The sequence below is a fragment of the Parus major genome, chromosome 24 (assembly GCF_001522545.3).
Source record: "Parus major isolate Abel chromosome 24, Parus_major1.1, whole genome shotgun sequence".
Taxonomy (NCBI): Eukaryota; Metazoa; Chordata; class Aves; order Passeriformes; family Paridae; genus Parus; species Parus major.
The window spans coordinates 6,738,971-6,758,157 of NC_031792.1; the positions used below are offsets into that span (position 1 = coordinate 6,738,971).

The 19,187-nt window shown below is 42.7% G+C and overlaps 1 protein-coding gene across 5 annotated transcripts; it reads left to right on the plus strand.

Moving 5' to 3' along the window:
• The first annotated feature begins 413 nt into the window (after positions 1 to 413).
• Positions 414 to 18,632, plus strand: NFRKB (nuclear factor related to kappaB binding protein). 5 transcript variants are annotated; one of them, XM_015649697.2, is made up of 26 exons: positions 415 to 503; positions 1,183 to 1,323; positions 1,727 to 1,928; positions 2,020 to 2,147; positions 3,221 to 3,395; positions 3,590 to 3,691; positions 4,260 to 4,333; positions 4,746 to 4,830; positions 5,061 to 5,241; positions 5,439 to 5,547; positions 6,079 to 6,205; positions 7,135 to 7,200; positions 8,114 to 8,193; positions 8,278 to 8,318; positions 8,739 to 8,799; positions 9,637 to 9,811; positions 10,135 to 10,241; positions 10,695 to 10,818; positions 11,213 to 11,289; positions 11,912 to 12,132; positions 12,644 to 12,929; positions 13,579 to 13,797; positions 14,230 to 15,006; positions 15,837 to 15,943; positions 16,682 to 16,817; positions 17,536 to 18,632. In XM_015649697.2, the coding sequence occupies exons 2-26, from the start codon at positions 1,201 to 1,203 to the stop codon at positions 17,659 to 17,661; spliced, it is 3,909 nt and encodes a 1,302-aa protein (XP_015505183.1). In that variant the 5' UTR covers positions 415 to 503; positions 1,183 to 1,200; the 3' UTR covers positions 17,662 to 18,632. The 5 variants fall into 5 exon arrangements, 4 of the variants coding, with proteins under 4 accessions (XP_015505183.1, XP_015505185.1, XP_033375597.1 ...); XM_015649699.2 differs by having other exon boundaries at positions 8,742 to 8,799; XM_015649698.3 differs by lacking the exon at positions 415 to 503 and adding an exon at positions 633 to 780.
• Positions 18,633 to 19,187: the final 555 nt, after the last annotated feature.

Here is a 19,187-nt window from a genome sequence, read left to right on the forward strand (position 1 = left end):
GTTTTGTCACAGATTAGAGATTGTCTGTTCATTGCTTTGAACACATTTTTGCTGTCAGGTACTGTCACCTGCAATCCTGAACCGTAACCTGTCAAGATTTTATTAAATTACTGTTATTCTGGAAACCGTTAATGTGAGTCCTTGGAGGGGGTTGGCAGCGGGTAAAGGCATGGAGACCCAGGAAGAACCTCTATTTGCTGTATTAAAATTTGCTGCATTAAAATTTAAAATCTTCAGCCTTTTCAACACTTCACTGTTATATTAGCATATCATCTCAATGACTAATCCACTGAACCGGGCTGCAGTCAAGCCCTATAAATCTGCGACTGATAGGCGGCTTCAGCATTTCACAATTACCGCATTTTCAGGGGCACTTCCACACCCTGCAATGCGCTATCGCGGCCTGTCGCGACTCGGGGCTGTGCGCACGCGCAGTGCGGTGGGGCGTTCGCGCAGGCGCGGCAGCGCCGCCGCCTTCCGCCTTCGGCCGGGCCGCGTGAGGGGTATGAAATAAATCTGTTTTCTTCGCTGTTCCACCCGTTTTTTAGCGGTTTTTTTATCGCCCTTTCCTTTATTTCGCGTGTTTCATGTGTTTCTTTGCAGCTCAGAAGGCCTGGCTGTGTCGCGCCGGAGGGGACGGGGCTCGTGGCCCTGTCACACCTTCAGCCGTAGACAAACCCCACCTTAGACCTGACCTTCGGTTCTGCACATTTAAACCGCTTTCAGGATTTATATATAGTCTGTCCTGGTGTTTAGCAGTGTTGAGAACAATTCCTGCAGGTGGGAAGGAAAGTGAGATAGGTCAGCTGTACTTCCCAGTCTACCTGCCTGGAAAAGCACTTCTCCCTTGGCATGACTTGTGTTGTAATTGAAGAGTAAATGTTTCTATATATCTATATGTGTACTTTCTACATAGATGTATATAAATATATATATACGTGTGTGTGTGTGTACTTATGTGTGTATATATATATATATATATATATATGTATATATACACACACACACATGTATATATGCATAACCTTTCTATGTATGTATAGAGATATTGCAGGCCAACTCTATAGCTTCCATTTAATCAACCACCCATCAAAGGTGGCTCATCCATCACTCCTTACATCAGGATGGATGTATCTGGGATTGGGATTTCTGTTTGTTGAGGGTTTTGCTGTTGTTGTCCAGGAGCAAGAGAGGTGGAGGATGGATTCCCTGGATCACATGCTCACAGACCCCCTGGAGCTGGAGGGCAATTGCGCACGGATCATGGAGGACTGCATGCTGGGCACCACACGGGTCAGTCTGCCTGAGGACCTTCTGGAGGATGTGAGTAGTGCTGAGACACCTCACCTTATCATAACCTCTATATAAATGATGTGTTTAACTTCGTTTTGGGGCTTACAGAGCAAACTGAAAAGAGGAAGTTTTTCTGACTGCCTTGGAAAAAGTGTCAAAAATGGCTTTGATTACAGGATGGTATCTTTTAAATCAGTTTTGTTATGTTCTTACTGTTTTTAAATTGCCTTTAAGAAGATTGTTACAAGCTTTGAATTTATTTTCTTGTTGTTAGTAGTATCGATTTCTTGACCTTTCCTTGTTATGCTCTGTTGTTTCCTGTGTTTCATAAAATACTGTCTCATGGCTGGAGTTACTTAAAAAGCATCAAGGGCTAGAAAATGGTGAAAGACGTGGCTGCATTTTCTTTACTGTTGTTTCTTGCTTTCTTTAGCCTGAGATCTTCTTTGAGGTTGTCAGCTTGTCAACGTGGCAGGAGGTCCTGACAGATGAGCAGCAAGAGCACCTAAAAAAATTCCTGCCTCACTTCCCTGAGAACAACCGAGAGCATCAGAACAAGCTCATCTCAGCACTCTTCAGTGGGGAGAACTTTCGATTTGGGAACCCGCTGCACATCGCCCAGAAACTCTTCCGGGGTCAGTCAGCCGCATGAGCTTCCCTGCAGGTTTGGGGTGAGTTCTCAGCTAGCAGCTGAAAACCCAGGTATGTGTTTTGTCTTTGTTACAGATGGGCACTTCAATCCTGAGGTGGTGAAGTACCGGCAGCTCTGTTACAAGTCTCAGTATAAGCGCTACCTGAGTGCCCAGCAGCAGTACTTCTACAGGCTGCTCAAGCAGATCCTCGCTTCCCGCAATGTGAGTGTGCTCTGGGATGAATAACTTGTTTTTATAAAAAGTGTCTTGGTGCAGTTCTCTGAGGCTTTTCCTTTGATTAAGTGAATGAGTAATGCTTCTGGATTTTCCAGTGGCCCAGAGAGAACTCCAGACCCATTGCTATATTTACAGATTTTAGATTGTAACTCTCATAGCTTTCACTTGTGTGTAACTGTCCTCTTTTCATGTCCACCTTCTCCCCGCTTCCTGCAGTTTCCCCTTTACAACTTTCTCTTTTGTTAACAAGTCGTTCTGCCATTGTTTGTTTACCATTTCTGAAACAAGAAGAGTTGCTAAATGCAGTTAGAAAAAATGTAGATCCAAAACTCTTAATTCTCATGCCAGCTAATCCCTGGTAAAGTCTTCCTCTATGGATATTTTATCATATGGATATTTCTCAAATTGTTGCCAGTTGAAATGTATTTGTTGCTCATTTATCTTTCATTACACTTAATCATGTAGGGATGTAGAAGAAAGTCTGTCTTTATAAAATGCCCTACAATGCTGTGGGAAATAGAGAATCCCAGAATGGTGTGGGTTGGAAGAAACCTTAAAGCTCATCTTGTTCCAATCCCCTGCCATGGGCAAGGACACCTTTCACTAGACCAGGTTGCTCCTGGCCTTGAACACTTCCAGGGAGGGGACATCCACAACTTCATTGGGCAGCAATATGGAATACATAGGAAGTTATTTCCTCTGTAGCTGTGAGAGGTAATTTTTTTTTCTTTTCAAACAGAGACAGCATACTATGTCGTTGTCATGTATTTGTGTAGAAACCACCCCTTACACCAATGATTTAAGTTCTTCTCAACAGTCCACATAAAATGTGTGCAGAAGAAGGTGTAGGAATTTCACCTGTTTTTTTTTTTCTCCCCTTTAAATGATGGTCTGAAATGCTTGGTTTAAAATCCTGTGTGTGGCAGATAATGATGCTTGTACAGATCTGAGGTGTTGATGGCACTGCATGGTAACCTTGCTGGAAGTATCTGAGCTGGGCTTATCTGTCCTGGCTTACAGCACTGTAGCTGACATGTCACATGAATCTCTCCCTTCAGCACTTGCTGGAATTAGCCAGGAAAGGAGGCCCTGACATGACCCTAAGGAGAAAGCACTTCCCACCGACATACGACTCAGAAGAACGAGACAGACGGACACACCGGCGCTACTTGAAGATCCTGAGAGAAGTGAAAGAGGAATGTGGAGACACTACCTTGTCTTCTGATGAAGAAGGTAATGCCCTGGGCTGAGCTAAAGACTCCAGGTGTGAATGGAAAAAGACACATTTTTGACGTGGGGACAGAGCCTTTGCTAAAAAATTGGATTCTGAGCTCTACTTCCACTGGCTGGGATCTAATAAACACATGGTAATAGTTACACAGATTGTTGATGGGTCTTGCAGAAGTAAATTTATATCTCTCTTTTAGATTTAATCTCTTGGCCTCCAAGTTCTCCAGCACGTTGTTCAAGTCCACCAGTTCCCCTCAGAGTGATCCCCACATTGTCAACCTTGGACATGAAAACTGCAGGTGAGAACCAAACAAGGGGTCAGTATGGGTAAAGGGGGGAGAATTACCTTGAGACCCTGCAAGAAATCACTTTTAAAATCTGTTGTTTGATGGGAAATCTTGTAATGCTTCATTTTTGCAGTATCCACAACAGTTGGCTCTTTTCCCAGTTTAATCTTTTTCTTCTTTCAAGGCCAGTATTTGAACACAAGAGTCATAGTTTCTGTAATACTACTGATTCCTCTGTTGTATTTTGTCTTTAGTGGTTGAAGCATTAGCATAGTCCAGTTCAAAATACTTGAGAATCCCCCCTAAAGTGACTGTAATCAATTCTGCAAACTCTTCAAACTGGTTTCTGGCTTCTTTTCTCTTTCATGCTTGCATCAGCAGTGAAATCTGATGACTGAATGAAACATTGGAATGAATGAATGAATCAATCAATCAATCAATCAATGAAATTCATATATGGAGAAATTAGTTACTGAAATTTGGAGATTGATGGAAGTGTAAATGGATAGAAAATGGCATTCTAAGAAGTGTGGAAAGTAACAATAGTGGAAAACTCTGAAAATAATTATTTTCATTGCAGACAAGATAGAACTTGGGGAAAATGATTTAAAGATGATGTTGAAGAAGCACCATGAGAAACGAAAACGTCAGCCTGTAAGATGTCAAAAAGTCTTGGGGATGGGACCAGATTTTATCTTTGATGGTTTTATTTCTTTGCCATGAAGATTAGGGTACTTCTGGATAACAAAATGATTGCTATTTTTTGTGTGCACCCACCCATCAGCCCTTTATTGTAACCTGGGTTCAATTGTCAGCATATAGGTGCAGCTCCTGGCCATGTTTATCTGGATAGAAGGATTTTATAATTTTAGTTATGTGTTTTGGGGAGACAAAATTTTGGATGTCAGGGTTAGAAAACTTCCCAACTTTTATTGCAGTAAATGGTTTAATAAGCTGATCCTGGTTGAGTTTGGTGCATTTTAGTACTTGGGTACATCTTCACCTTGTTGCTGTCTTAACACTTTGTCCTTTCTCAGTTTAATTTCTCTCCCATTGTCCTGTGTAGGATCACCCTGATCTAGTCACGACAGACCTGACCCTTGAGGACATCATGACTCGAGTGAATGCTGGAAGGAAAGGTTCCTTAGCAAGTCCGTGGATCCTTTGCCTCTTCCATTTCATATATGTTGGTTTACAAACTAAAGGTTTTCTGTTGAGGGGAAAAGTAAAGATTTATGACAACAGCTGGGAAGGTGGAATGATTGAGGTGTAAATGAGTGCACACAATTTCTAGATACATACTTAAATAGTTTATGACTCTCATTTAGATATAATGAGAAGCTGTCTAATTATTCGTTTTTAACTTCTATCATATCTAAAGCCTTATTTGACCTTGTGACCCTCAAGAAAAAGGTGAAGGACAAGGAAGATAAGAAAAAAAAGAAGCCGAAAATTATTAAATCTGAGGTGGAAGATTTGGCTGACTCTCTTGGCAATGCAGATGGACTTACATCAGTGTCTCAGAATTTTTCCCCTCTCCCTCTGTCGTCTGTCAAAGAGGAGTAAGTGCTTCAGAGGGTCCTGAATGCCTTGCATGGATGGAAAAAAGAGCATGTTTCAGCTCACATTTTTGTGGGACTTTAGCAGGTTGTGTTTTTGTGCAGTTTGGGATGTGTGAAATGCGTGGTGTTCAACTTCATATATGGAGGTGAATATTTCTTAGGGAATTTACTCTGCTTATGTTCTCTTTCATTTGAAGACCTCTTGAAGATACGAAACCATGCCTTGAAATAAATGAAATATCATCCAGCTTCTTTTTCCTTCTTTTGGAGATACTGTTTGTGGAAGGACCTGCTACTCTCTCTGTGGTAAGCAACCACCCACTTATCTGGAAATCTTTGCAGGAAGCAAAATCAAAGAAAGAGGAGCTTATACCTTTTTAATAGTGATTTTTCTCCAGACTTCGTTTGCTGTAAATTTTAATAAGATTTAGATTACATATTAAAGAAATTAAATCTTGTGGGAGTGCTACCACATTCTGGTTTTAACATGTTTCATGAGTTTAGTCATTTGAATCTGTGAGTCTTTCCGTATCCGTTCTATAGATCGTGGTTAGGTATGTTTTATATATTAAGGGCAGAGATGGTTAAGTGTTTTTCCCTTCTTTGGTGCAGTGTTTACTTGAAAAAGGTGATTATTTCACATACATAGTAATATACTTTCTTGTAGTATATATTTATATACTTTTATGTAGTATATGTATACATTTTTGTAAAAGTATTTTTACATAATAATTCATTTTTTGTTCCCTGCATACATTCAGCTGGTTTATTTTCTGTGAAGACAGTCATAGTTTAAAGTATGAAATCATTAATAAAATAATTATTTTTCCTCTTCAGCTTGAAGATAAAGTTCTTGATTGGCAATCTTCTCATGCCAGTGCACTAAATAACTGGTTTTCCTTTGCCCCTAATTGGTCTGAATTGGTTTTACCTGCCTTGCAGTATTTGGCAGGCGACAGCAGAGGTAAGAAGAGATGTTAAAATACTAATGATGCTTGTTCCTCTGTTGTAGTCAGTGCTGGTTTGCATAATAGCTCATCTTTTCATTCATCACCACGATAAATCCCTGTATTGCTGGCAGCATTTCTGTTATAGGCTGTTTGGCTGGCATGTCTTGATTGTGGTTGACTTGTTTTGCATGTGGATAGTAGATACGACCCAGCATGATTCCCAAGTTCAGATCATACCTTCAGATGAGGTATTTGAAGCAGGAGGGAATTAGTCTCTTCCCCCACAGTGTGAAGTTGTAGTTGTCTTTGGGGATAATAAAGAATGAACTAGATAATGCCCTGAGCAATCCAGTGAAACATGAGGTTGGCCCACCTTGGGCTTGGACCAGCTGAGTTTAGTCATTCCTTGCAAACTGAATTATCCTGTGGTTCTGATTTGCTTAGTGCGAAGTTTTAAAGATAGAGACAGAGTAGATTGTGGTGGCCTTGCAGCATATTGTCCATAATGCTGATGAGTACTGTAAATCCCAAGTTCTGTTCCCATGAGCCCCATGTTTTTTCACTGTTCAATAACAGTCCCTGGGGCCTATATTTCTTTTTCTTCTTCAGATTGAAGATAAAGTTCTCAACGGGCAATTTTTTCATCCCAGTGCACTAAATAGCAGGTCTGAACATGGTGAACAGCAGGAACAGGCTCTCAGCTGACAGCCTGTTGTTGGAAGGCTCATTATCCTGTTCTGTTCTTTCCTTGTGGTTGCCCTTATACTCTGAGATGCTCACCCTCCCTTTGGACAAGGATAAATTTAGAGATGCACTTACATAATGATTTAAAATGCTCCATCTGTCACTGTGAGTCTTTAACATGACAGTTTGCATTACCAATGTAGGATTTTGAGGTTGGACAATTTTATAATGTCCCTGACATGCACATTTGTCATTGTAGATGCTCCTTCCAGCTTCTCACCTTTTGTTGAATTCAAAGAAAAAACTCAGCAGTGGAAATTGCTTGGTGAGTACTTTGTGTTCTTCTATGACGTGTACTATAGTAAAGGTTTGTTGTTTTCTCCAGGACTTTACTTTTCATCTTGCTGCAGCCTGGAGAGAAACACAAACAGAGCTGTTAATTCCATGGTTAGACACTTTCTTTTCTTCTAGCTGAGTTAATATGTGTTTTGAATTTGAGGTGTTCACATGACATCAGTATCAGCAGCAGAGCATAAACAAAGACACTGGGCTGTATTTCTTTCTGTTGCTGGCTTAACCATGTTTGTCAGCCCTCAAATTTGTATGAACACCTTCATATTTTCCCTTCTCTTGAGCATACTTTGGATGTTTCAGAGTAATTAGTGATTATTAAAATTGCAAAGGAATTAAGCTTCTCTGTAGAGCAAACTGATACTATTCTCATTTTCAAAAGTGGGAATCAAAGACCAAATTGATGATCAATGAACTCATACTGATTGAATTACAGGTGTTTTGTGTTTATGTTCATTCCTTTAATTACTACACAGAATTTTTCATTCTTAACTATGGTGATTCTAGTGATCATATTTACAGATATTTGGAGTCAGGAAGCTTTTCCTCTGATCCCTTTCAGAGTTCTTCATAGAGGTTATGTAGGCAAGTGTTTCTGCTCGTGGATTCAGTAATTGGGATTACTTTGGAAAGTGTGAACAGGTGTGTCCCAAACAGCATCTTGCCTTCTGTGCTCGGAGTTGAAGCACCATCCTTTGTACCAGCACAGGGGAATCACTGGGATTTAGCATTTCCTAAGCCTGGAGTTGTTCAAATATTGCAGTTTGAACATCTGTGAGTGGTGATGCATCGAGGAGGGAAGGGAACAGGAGAGGACTGGGAATTAAAAGATGGCTTCCTAAGAATTAAAAGACTTCTATTTTTACAATTTCATGATTTCTTACTAGGTAGTTACCAAGATCATGAGAAGGAACTGGCAGCACTATTTCATCTCTGGTTGGAGACTAAAGACCAAACTTTTTTCAAAGTGAGTCAGACAAAAATCACCTTCTAGGGGCACAAAAACTAACTGTGTTCTATCCAACACTGACATTTCTCTCTTTCTCAATAGGAAAATGAAGACAGCTTGGATGCCATGCCACTGCCCAGAGTGTAAGTGTGTAACACTGCTTGAAAACCTTTGTAGTGCTGCTGAAGCTGGGAGGTTTAGGCCTTGTGCCTCTGGATCTTAAAATAAAACAATTTTACATCATGGGGCCAGAGAAAATGTGATAGTTTGGTTTTATAAATGCAGTAACTGGACTTTAAAAAGTCGACTGATTTTGTCCAAGTTCACATATATTATTAGAGCAAAGCTGAAATCTAGCTTAGGTTCTGCTAATGAGATTTCTAGTCCTTGCTTGCCTTTGGGTAGTGCACACAGCATATTTTAAGATCTCTGCAGGGCTTACTTTTGTTACTATAAATACATTCAGAATTTGTTCAGAACAATTTGCAGAAGGATGAGGGGATTCATCTTTTGGGACAGTTGTGGGCTTGTTGTGCTCTGAACTGAAGGTTCCTTTGTTTCAGAAGGACTGACTATGTAGTCCGGCCTAGCACTGGAGAGGAGAAACGGGTGTTTCAAGAGCAGGTAAGAAGACAATCTTCATTTTAAAGGCACTTGCTAAAACAGTTGGCCACTAAACTACGAGGATTCATGTAGGATGGCAGTTTTATACTCTGCACAAATGTAGTTAATGTGAAGAATTGGTATGTTGCTTCTGCCATGAAGTTGGTGTCTTGGCCTTGCATAAAACTTGCTAATGATGTAGCCTAGCTGCTTGTTTCAAAACCATCAGTATTTCCAGTGGGTAAAATTAATTTGGTAAAAAGTAATTGGATAAAAATAACGAAATTGATAGTGTCAGTTGGTTGTGCCAACCCCACTGTCTCCTTTTCCATCCCCCGCCATCAGAGGACGACTTGTCTCTTTATTTTTTGGGCATGTATGTGTGCAAGCAAAAATTAGTGTCTGTAAGTGCACCCATCCACTTAGTTATCTTGTCTGTACTAGATGCAAGTGGGGATTAGAGGGAAAACACATGATGGGCATTCTTCTCCCTTCTCTCCATGTGCTGTTTGCCCAACAGAATTTATAAGTTAAATTTTGGAAATGTCTCTTTAGCCAGATACAAGGACGAAGGGGAAGGGAACAGAAGGTGTATTGCTTGTATTTCTGGCACCTCTCCAGTCTGTACAGTTGCTTGATTGTGAATGTGTTGTGCCTGCACACTTTTCTTAGGAGCATCATATTTTGCGTGAAGTAGTTTGTGATTTTCTTGATCCAAAATAAGTTTATATAGCAGTATTTGAGCCTTTAGTTTAAAAAGGTTTTCTCTAGAGAATGATAACAACTTACCTTGTAATATAGCATAAGGCTTTGCTGTATGTTTCCTGGTAAAGTCAATGCTCTTGTGTCCACCTCCAGGAGCGTTACCGTTACAGCCAGCCCCACAAAGCTTTCACCTTCCGGATGCATGGCTTCGAGTCAGTTGTTGGTCCTGTGAAGGGGGTATTTGACAAGGAAACCTCCTTAAACAAAGCCCGGGAACATTCTCTCCTGCGCTCAGACAGACCAGCATATGTCACCATTTTGTCCCTTGGTAAGGTCATAGCCAAAAAAACATTTTTTAAAGAAGAAAGCCATTCCTCTGGCCCCTCAAACAACTACTTTAGGAATCTACATTGGGGTTGAATGCTGTTCCCCAAGTTCACTGCTATTATCACAAACGGCACAGTTGATGTACTTTAAAATGATCCTTTATAATCTCTCCTCATATTTTTGAGGGATTTTAGGAGCTAGATTTTAGTGAGTAAGTAGGCACTGTGAGAGCAGTCCCAAAATGTATCTGGAGCATGATATGGAGTACTTGAGTACTGATGCCCAGTTACAGCTGGAAGTTTAAGCTCTAGATTTGTGTTTCAGTTCGTGATGCTGCTGCTCGCCTTCCTAATGGAGAGGGAACTCGAGCTGAAATCTGTGAGCTGCTCAAAGATTCCCAGTTCCTAGCTCCAGATGTCACAAGTGCTCAGGTAAGTTGGATGTCATGTCTGCCTTCAGATTCTCATAAAAATACACTGCATGGACCCAGGCAGTAGGGCAAATAGTTTTTATGCTGCTGTGATGAGCAGAAGGGAGCTGTGTAGTACTGTGGCAAGCTGCTGCAAATCTGCACCAACTTTGGATGATGAAAAAGTATCTAGGAAAGCCACAGAGTAAACACTGTCATAGAGCTGCTCACATTTTAGATTGAGGAACACACATTTAGATTGAGTCAGTTTTCAGAGCTTTGGTGGAAGCTCCATTTAACTCAAGGTGGCAAACGCTATCCTGTGCTGCAACATCTGCTCTCAGTCAGTTCTCGCTCAGATGGAGATTGCTCACAGCTTACTCAGGTTTTATACTAAATAGGATCACTTTTCTATTCATCAGCTTTGGCTAGTCCAATGAGGCATATCTTGTAATCTGTGAATTCTGAACTTCAGGTTAACACTGTTGTTAGTGGTGCTCTGGACCGATTGCATTATGAGAAAGATCCCTGTGTGAAATACGATATTGGACGGAAGTTGTGGATCTACCTGCACCGGGACAGGAGTGAGGAAGAGTTTGGTAAGCCCAGTTTGGTCATATCTTAAGAATTAAAAATGTTTATAAAGATGGATAATGAACACTAATTTGTCAGTCTAGTTTATTGGTTTTTTTTCTAGTCAGTTTGCTCATGTCAGCCCTTCAGCACTTAAACCCAGTCTTGAAGAGCAGTGTGTCACTTTGAAGCATTTGTTTGAAAAATACCATCCCACGTGCAAAAACTGCAGATGTGTGTTCTTATGTGTCTTATTTTCAGCCTTTTTGGCTAATTTACTAGATGTTTTTCTTCGCACTGTTACATGACTGTGTGTGTTTAATTCCTTGTCTGAAGAAGACTCTGCAGCTCTTACTTAGCCTCTTCCTTAAATCAGTTTGCTGATGTTCAGGAGCTATAACCATTAATTTGTCCTTGCAGAACGGATCCATCACGCTCAAGCTGCTGCAGCAAAGGCCAAGAAAGCTCTTCAGAAGCCAAAACCTCCAGCTAAAATGGTAGATTTCTTTGCTCAGGGTTGCACAGCTGTTTTTGGGATTGAGAAGAACATTAGTCTTAATGTAATCCATAAATCTGCATCCATAGCAGGTGATGAAAATTACCATGTTTGAGTTAGCAGTTCATAATGTATATGAATGTCAGTGCACAAAATGAAGAGGGAGTGAGGCAACTTTTCCTCCATCCAGCTTCTGCTGCTATCCTCTCATTTGTGCTCCCTATCAAAGGGATGGTCTTTCAGAACTAGTTTTGAGGTCAATTTGTAACAGAGTGTGTGGAACACATCTGTTCTCTCCCTTGCAGTGCTGAAGCTGTCAGGGTTTCCATGTCTGATATTAAATATGTCTGAAGTATTTGTCTATTGGCACATTAACCAAGGTGGAAATCTGCATGTTCTGAATGTTTTTCACACCTGAGGTGCACTTTTCCCTGAGAGTAGGAGCAGCCAAGCACACCAATTCATCCATGGCTGGGGAAAGGCAGACAGTCATGTTTGATTTCAGGATTTAGCAGCAAAGTGTCAGTCACCACCATACAGAGCTCAGGTTGAAGTGCTCAGCCTACAGTAGGGTGCAGCAATCAACCCCAGATTTTGTGATGCTGGATGTGGTTTCTTTGTAGAAGTCGAGTAGTAAGGAGGGTGCTGTGAAAGCCCTCCCCACCAGCACAGCAGAGCCTGGTCAGCTGAGCCTCAGTGACTCCAGCATGCCACCAACTCCTGTGACTCCTGTGACACCAACTGCACCTGCATTGCCTGCAACACCCATCTCACCTCCACCGGTGTCTGCAGTCAGCAAGAGTGTATCTGGTGCTGGGTCAGAGACAGCAAAACCCAGTCAGAGGTACTGCTTCTGTCCCCTATGTCACTTAGGAATGCTGCTGGCTGTTTTTCAGTAATTTGTATAATTCAGTAAAGAGGGAGTTGGGTTTATTTAGCCTGGAGAAGAGGATGCTCAGGGGTGACCTTATCACTCTCTACAACTCCCTGTAAGGAGATTGGAGGCTGATGAGAGTTGGACTCTTCGCCCAGGAAACAGCAACAGGACAAGAGGCCATAGTCTCAAGCTGTGCCAGGGGAGGTTCAGGTTGGGCATCAGGAGGAATTTCTTCACAGAAAGTGTGATTAGACATTGAAAGAGGTTTACCCGGGGAGCTGGTGGAGTCCCCTTCCCTGGAGTTGTCCAAGGAGCAAGCGGACATGGCACTCAGTGTTCTGGGCTGGGTGACAAGGTGGGGATCAGTCACAGGTTGGATTCAATGATGATTTCAGAGGTCTTTTCCGACCTCAGTGATTCTGTGATTGTGTGAATTTCCTACATCTTCACTGACCTACTGGCTCTGTCTTTTCCATAGTGTTCTCCTCGTGTCTTCCCCCACCATGCCCCAGCTGGGGACATTGCTGTCCCCAGCTCAGAGCTCACAGGTGCAGCCAGGGCCAGTGCCCACCCCGCGTGTGGTGAGTCACAGCAGCTCCTCAGGCCTGCCACAGGTCCGCGTGGTCACTGCCCAAGCCAGCCTCCCAACCGTGTCCCAGCAAGCCCCAGTGGTCACCCAGCAGCAGCAGCAGCAGCAGCAGCCCACATCAGTGCCTCAAGTCCGTGTTCCAGCTACATCTACACAAACCAAAGTGCTCCCTCAGGTGAGTTGGAAGGGGTAGAGTAGCTCTGACATCTGATCTGACTTGCAGTGTTTTGGTGTGATGCACAGGCATTCGGTGCTCATTCGGAGCATGCATTAACTGCAGGCAAGAGCACAGAAACAGTTCTACTTAAGCAATACTGTTCAGTGCTGTTTTTCACCTAGTTACCTGGCATGATTAAATTGTGCATAACAAAAAATCCATAGAACTTAGAATCACAGAATCGTTAAGCTTGGAAAAGATTGTCAAGATCATTAAGTCTAGCAATACCACCATGTTCACTACTAAACCATATCCTCCAGTGCATCATTCACACATTTTTTTGAACACTTCCAGGGATGGTCACTCCACCACTACCCTGGACAGTCTGTTCCAATGCTTTACAACCCTTTCTGGGAAAAAAATAAATTCCTAATATCAAAGTTAACCTCCCTGGTGCAACTTGAGGCCAGTTCCTCTTGTCCTGCCATTTGCTACCTGGAAGAAGAGACTGACACCCGCCTCAGTACAATTCCAAGCAGTTGGAATCCTTGCAAGGGAATTCTCGTGAATTCCTCTAAACTAACAAGCTAAGGCACAATACAAGAAGAATCACTAGACCATTCCTACTGTGGTAGTCTGCTCATAGTCTTCCCCCTCTCTTCTGTAGGCTGTAATGACTCTGCCTGTAAAAGCTCAAAGTAGCCCCGTGCAGGTGCCGAGAGCAGGAAGCTCCATGGCCAGCCAGGCAGGTATCAGTGTGACAGGGCTGCCTGCAGTGCCCAGCCCTGCTGTGAAGCCGGTTACCAGCTCTCCAGGCAGTTCTGCTGCCAGCACCTCCTCCACCACTGTCATTCAGAACGTGGCTGGCCAGAACATCATCAAGCAGGTGAGAGGGAGAGAGAGACAAGGAACTGGGCTCCACGACCTGATTGTTTCCTGTTTGTTGTGCAGATGTGAACATTTGGGAGCTGTAATGCTGTGCGAGTTGGCAGACTGTGGAGACTGACGTAGTGCTGGTTTTGTGTGTGTGAGCCCTGTTTTCACATACAGGTGAAATGTGTTTGTACAGGTTCTTTAGTGATCTCTCCTTCATTTTTTTTGGAAAAGAAACCAACCCCACAAATATTTCTTATTTCCGATGGGATTGGGGGTGCCATCTGATACACAACCAGAACCATTTTTAGTAATGTAGTGAGTGCTAGTCTTAGTCCACTTGCATTCTAGTGGAAACAAACATCATCCTATTGGGAAATTCTGCTTTGAGTGTGCCTTGGACCTTGTCCTAGTTTGACAGAACCATTTCTCTGATCTCTCCCAGGTGGCTATTACAGGACAGCTTGGCATGAAGACTCAGGCTGGAAGTGGCATCCCACTCACAGCAACCAATTTTCGGATCCAAGGGAAGGACGTGTTGCGCCTGCCCCCGTCCTCCATCACCACAGATGCAAAGGGACAGACAGTGCTGCGCATCACTCCAGACATGATGGCCACCCTGGCCAAGTCACAAGTCACTACTGTCAAACTGACTCAGGACCTCTTCACAGCTGCTGCAGGAAGCAGTGCTGGTGGGAAAGGCATCTCTGCAACTTTGCATGTGACATCCAACCCTGTCCAGACTGCTGAGTCTCCAGCCAAGACAAGCACGGCATCTTCTGTCTCTTCCAGCCCAGCTGGAGGCACCGTGGTTAAAGTGACTCCTGACTTAAAGACTGCAGAGCCAACAAGCTCTGCTTTCCGTCTGATGCCTGCCCTGGGCATGACTGTGGCAGATCAGAAGAGCAAAGCCATAACCACAGTGGCATCCACGGAGGCCAAGCCAGCCGCCACAATCAGAATTGTGCAGGGGCTGGGGGTGATACCCCCCAAAGCTGGGCAGACCATCACTGTAGCTACTCACGCTAAGCAGGTGCCATCATCCTCGGCGGTGAACGTTGCTGGTACAGGCCACACCTCCTTACCCACCGTGAGTGCCACAGTGTCCAAAGCAGTTGCTGTGGCCTCAGGAGCTGCAGGGACCCCCATAACCATCGGCACAGGAGCCACGGCTGTGCGGCAGGTGCCTGTCAGCACCACAGTGGTATCTACATCCCAGGCAGTGAGTAATGATGAGCTCTCACTGTGGGTGGGGAAAGAAGGGGGGTGCCAAAATACACTGATGATACACTGAAAACTGCTCTTTGCATTCACAGAGACTCAAATTAATACGGCAGAGTCATACAATGATTTAGGTTGTGAAGGCCATTAAAGTTCATTCAGTCCCACCAGAGACACCTTCCACTAGATCAGGTTGCTCTAAACCTGGCCTTGAACACTTCCAGGGATAGGGCAGTCACAGCTTGTATTCTGGGTATGGGTCTACAACTAGAGATTGTTGTAGTGTTTCATGGTGTTCAAATTGCAGCTAAATGCCCCCAAAAAGTCAGATACTTCCCTTATCTCTGCTTGCAAGTGAATGAAATAAACTTTGCATATCTGAAGTCTTGCCTCATGCAGCTCTGTGTCTTGACCCTCACTTTGGCAATAATTTCCCTTGGAATGGCATCACAGAGCATTCAGAACTAGAAGTGCTTGTTACTTGTATTCACTTTTTTACTGATTTCCCCCTTTAATGCTATTTTAATGCCCAGATCTGAAGGCACCGTAAACTGTCATGGCTACAAAAACTAAATTATGTAGCTAAACTTAGTTTCATGAGGATAAAAACCATGATATGGTGCAAAGTTGATGTGGATTTTCAGGGTTCAGGTGGCTGTGTAGTGAATGAGAGGGAGGTGAATTTTAAGGACCCTGAATTGGAGCACAGATTTCATCAGCAAAGCTGCTGCTGGTTTCTGCTCACAGGACTCCCACAAAACAGCCAGTGTTGTCAGGCAGTTTCTCTGCTGAGCTGCCCATGGCTCCTCACCTGTTCTCCCCATTCCCCAGGGCAAACTTCCAGCACGGATCACAGTGCCTCTGTCAGTGATCAGCCAGCCAGTGAAGGGCAAGAGCGTGGTCACTGCCCCCATCATCAAGGGCAATCTCGGTGCCAAGTGAGTGCTTTGCATCTTGTAGTTCTGCTTTAGAAATTGGCTGAGGAAGGTCTGTGTTCAGTGAGTTCCTGGGGAGCTAGCAAGTGGAGGCTGGAATAGGATTGCAGTCTGTTAACAGGTCTATCAGCTGCAAGAAACTGAATGGATATGGTGTCTGCAATAAGGTTGTAATTTTTCATTATTTATTTTGAGACACAAATTCTAGCAAATACACCAAAGAAAAGACATTCTGTGCCTTGAAACCAGCTGTTCAATTTGTTCAGTGTTAGTTTGAGCAAGAATTAACACACTGGAAAATATCTGTAATCTGAAGCCATCTCTCTGTTCAAGAGAAGTTAACTGCCTTAGTGAGAATTCCTCTGGCATTCAAATATTGAAGGCTTTTTGTTTATTCTTCCATGAATTCTGATAGTGTCTCCTTTAGTTAATATTTCAAGTGCTCAGCTGTTTTCTGCTTTGAGAAGTGTTCAGGTCTGATCAGGCTAACCCAGCATGGTCCAGAGTTAATGGGTGTGATTTGTGTGCTAAATTAATTCTCTATCACTTACAGATACTGACATTAAACTTGTCGCTAATATATTTGCCAGTTTTATGGGGAGGGAAAAAAACCACACTACTTAAACTGGTTAGAACATGTGGTAGAACTATAAACTGCTAGCAGTTGAAGAATGGTTTGGAGTTGGAAAGGTCAAGCCTGCTGTGCTGTTTACTAACGTTTCAACAATTATTTTTCTTTAGCATCAGTGGATTAGGCAGAAATATTATCCTGACTACAATGCCAGCAGGGACTAAACTGATTGCTGGGAACAAGCCCGTGAGTTTTCTGACTGCACAGCAACTACAGCAGCTGCAGCAGCAAGGCCAAGCCACGCAGGTAAGGGCACCTAGAATGATCATTCCATTTGCTATTTTATGACTTAACATCTCCATGAGGATTTACGCTGGATACATGGGTTGTGGAAGAACAGGCACACAGTTCGGTTTTAGTGTCTGCATTATGCACATGGAATCAATCATCACCTTTACCTTTTGTCCATCCAAATAAAGTTTTTAAATGTTTTTGAAGCACTTCCAGTATGATGAATGTAAAACCAAAGGTCCTGTCAGGAATTTTCTATACACTCAGCAGTCTTAGTGCATTGTACTTTGGCTTCTGTAGGTCACTTTACCTTGAAGAAATCACATAACTGCTGTGCATATCCATTTTTCTGTCTGGAAACATAGTGCTCCTAAATTCCAAATAATTAATCTGCATTGACAGCTGATAGTAACAAGTCTGTAGAAGTGAAGATCCAAGTCCTTCTGAAAATGTGTAAAAGCAGCTGACATACACATTTTTATTCAAACTAGTTTTCAGGCCTTCCTCTCTAACCTGGAAATCTCCTGTCACCATCTTATGTGGGCAGTGGATGGAACGATCATCTTATGACAGATTCTGTTCTGGCAGTGGTTTTGGTGCTTGGTGTTGTTCTGAAAACTGAGTTTTTGTTGGCAGCAGAAGCAGGTACTTTACTAGAGCACACAATGCAGGTGCAATCACCATGTCACCAGGTTGTTCTTGAGACAAGTTTTTTTCTTTCTGTTTCACACAGGTGCGAATTCAAACAGTTCCAGCCTCCCATCTCCAGCAGGGAACTGTCTCTGGCTCTACTAAAGCAGTGTCCACTGTGGTTGTGACAACAGCTCCATCTCCAAAGCAGACACAGGATCAGCTGTGAGCACTGTTTTGAGCATGGATCACTTCCTAGGAACTTCCCTGAGCCTGTTGTCATCCTCCATCCAACCAACCACCTGAGGCTGCCTAACCCCAGCCATGGCTTGGGATTGGACTGGGTTCTGCCCTTGCTTCTCCATGGTTAACACTGCAATATCCGGGTAGAAATTCCACAGAAAAAAAAAAAAAAAAAAGCTGTACCTGCAAAATAAGATGTTTCAGTCTAGATGTGTAAATCCAGGTTCTGTGGAATTGATGATTTAAGAAATGTCTTCCTGTTCTTTTTCCATCCAAAGGACTTTCGGCAAATACAGTTCCTGTGCATTTTCAGTTGTAGACAAAGCAGTTATCCTGGATCTTCATTAAGCAGGGAAAGTTGCTTGGAAGGGTTATTCAGTGGCTTTTCAAAATCATGGAGAGGATGTCTCCTTTTACTGGCTGTCACTACTGTTACCTAGTGACTCAGGGCACAGGAGTTATTGTAACTCACATCCATGTAAAAGACAAGGTGGGAGTCAAGGTGTTCTTTTGCTGTAACAGAGTGAGTGACCATGGGGGAGAGGGAGAGGAGATACAGAAAGTCACTGTGTGAGCAAGTGTCATGGGGTAGCAAATGGGACTGTAGTGGAAAGGAAAAAGTTGGATGTTCACAAGAAAGATCCTCTTTTAGTTTTCCTCAACAAATAAACCTTTTTATCAGTGGAAACTAACTATACTTTGGTTTATAATGTTGGAATATGTTTTCAAATACACCCAAACTGTTGTCTCTTGGTTTCTGAAGATATACTGTAACCCACAACCCTGGCCATTAGTTTTGGTTTTACTTTTGCAGTTTTATTTGTCTATGTAAATATTTTTGAATTTTACATGTACTGGAGATGAATTTGTGACTTTTCTGACATGACCTTGAAGCTGAATGAGATCAGAAGATGTGTTGGATCAGGAGAAGAATAAAAGTATAGAAAGCCTTACAGATCTCTGCCATCTTTCAGTTCTCTTCAGCATGTTTTGTGTACAGTCATTGTCCAGCTTGCCAAGGGCTAATAGCCTGTCCATCATCTTGGTAAGATGGTTCTTTTTAACCTGGTCTTTTTTCGTAGGCTTTTTTTTTTTAAAGATGTGGTTTGCTCCAAGGTACATATTATAGAATATAATACATTTAAAGAACCAAATTGTACAGTTCAGGACTGCTGTGATTGGAGCTCTGTGTGTGTTACTCTTTTGCTAGGCTTCAGGCAGGGATTGTGGATCTTTCTGTACTGTATCTAACCCACTTCAGGGCAGCTTTGAAGGAAAACAGATATTTCAGTAAGAAAAGAAGTGGCTGGATATAAATACTGAGTTGGTGGGACACATCAGCGTTTGAAAGTAAGTGTTTGAATTATGGTTTATATGCTTCAGGAACAATTTGGAATGATAAAGGTTTTCTGTCCTGCTTTGTCATGTTTTACACATGTTTTGCACATTTATTAACCAGGAGCCAGCAGAAAGGTGGTGGTTTGTGAGGGAGGTGAGGACATTCCGAAATCC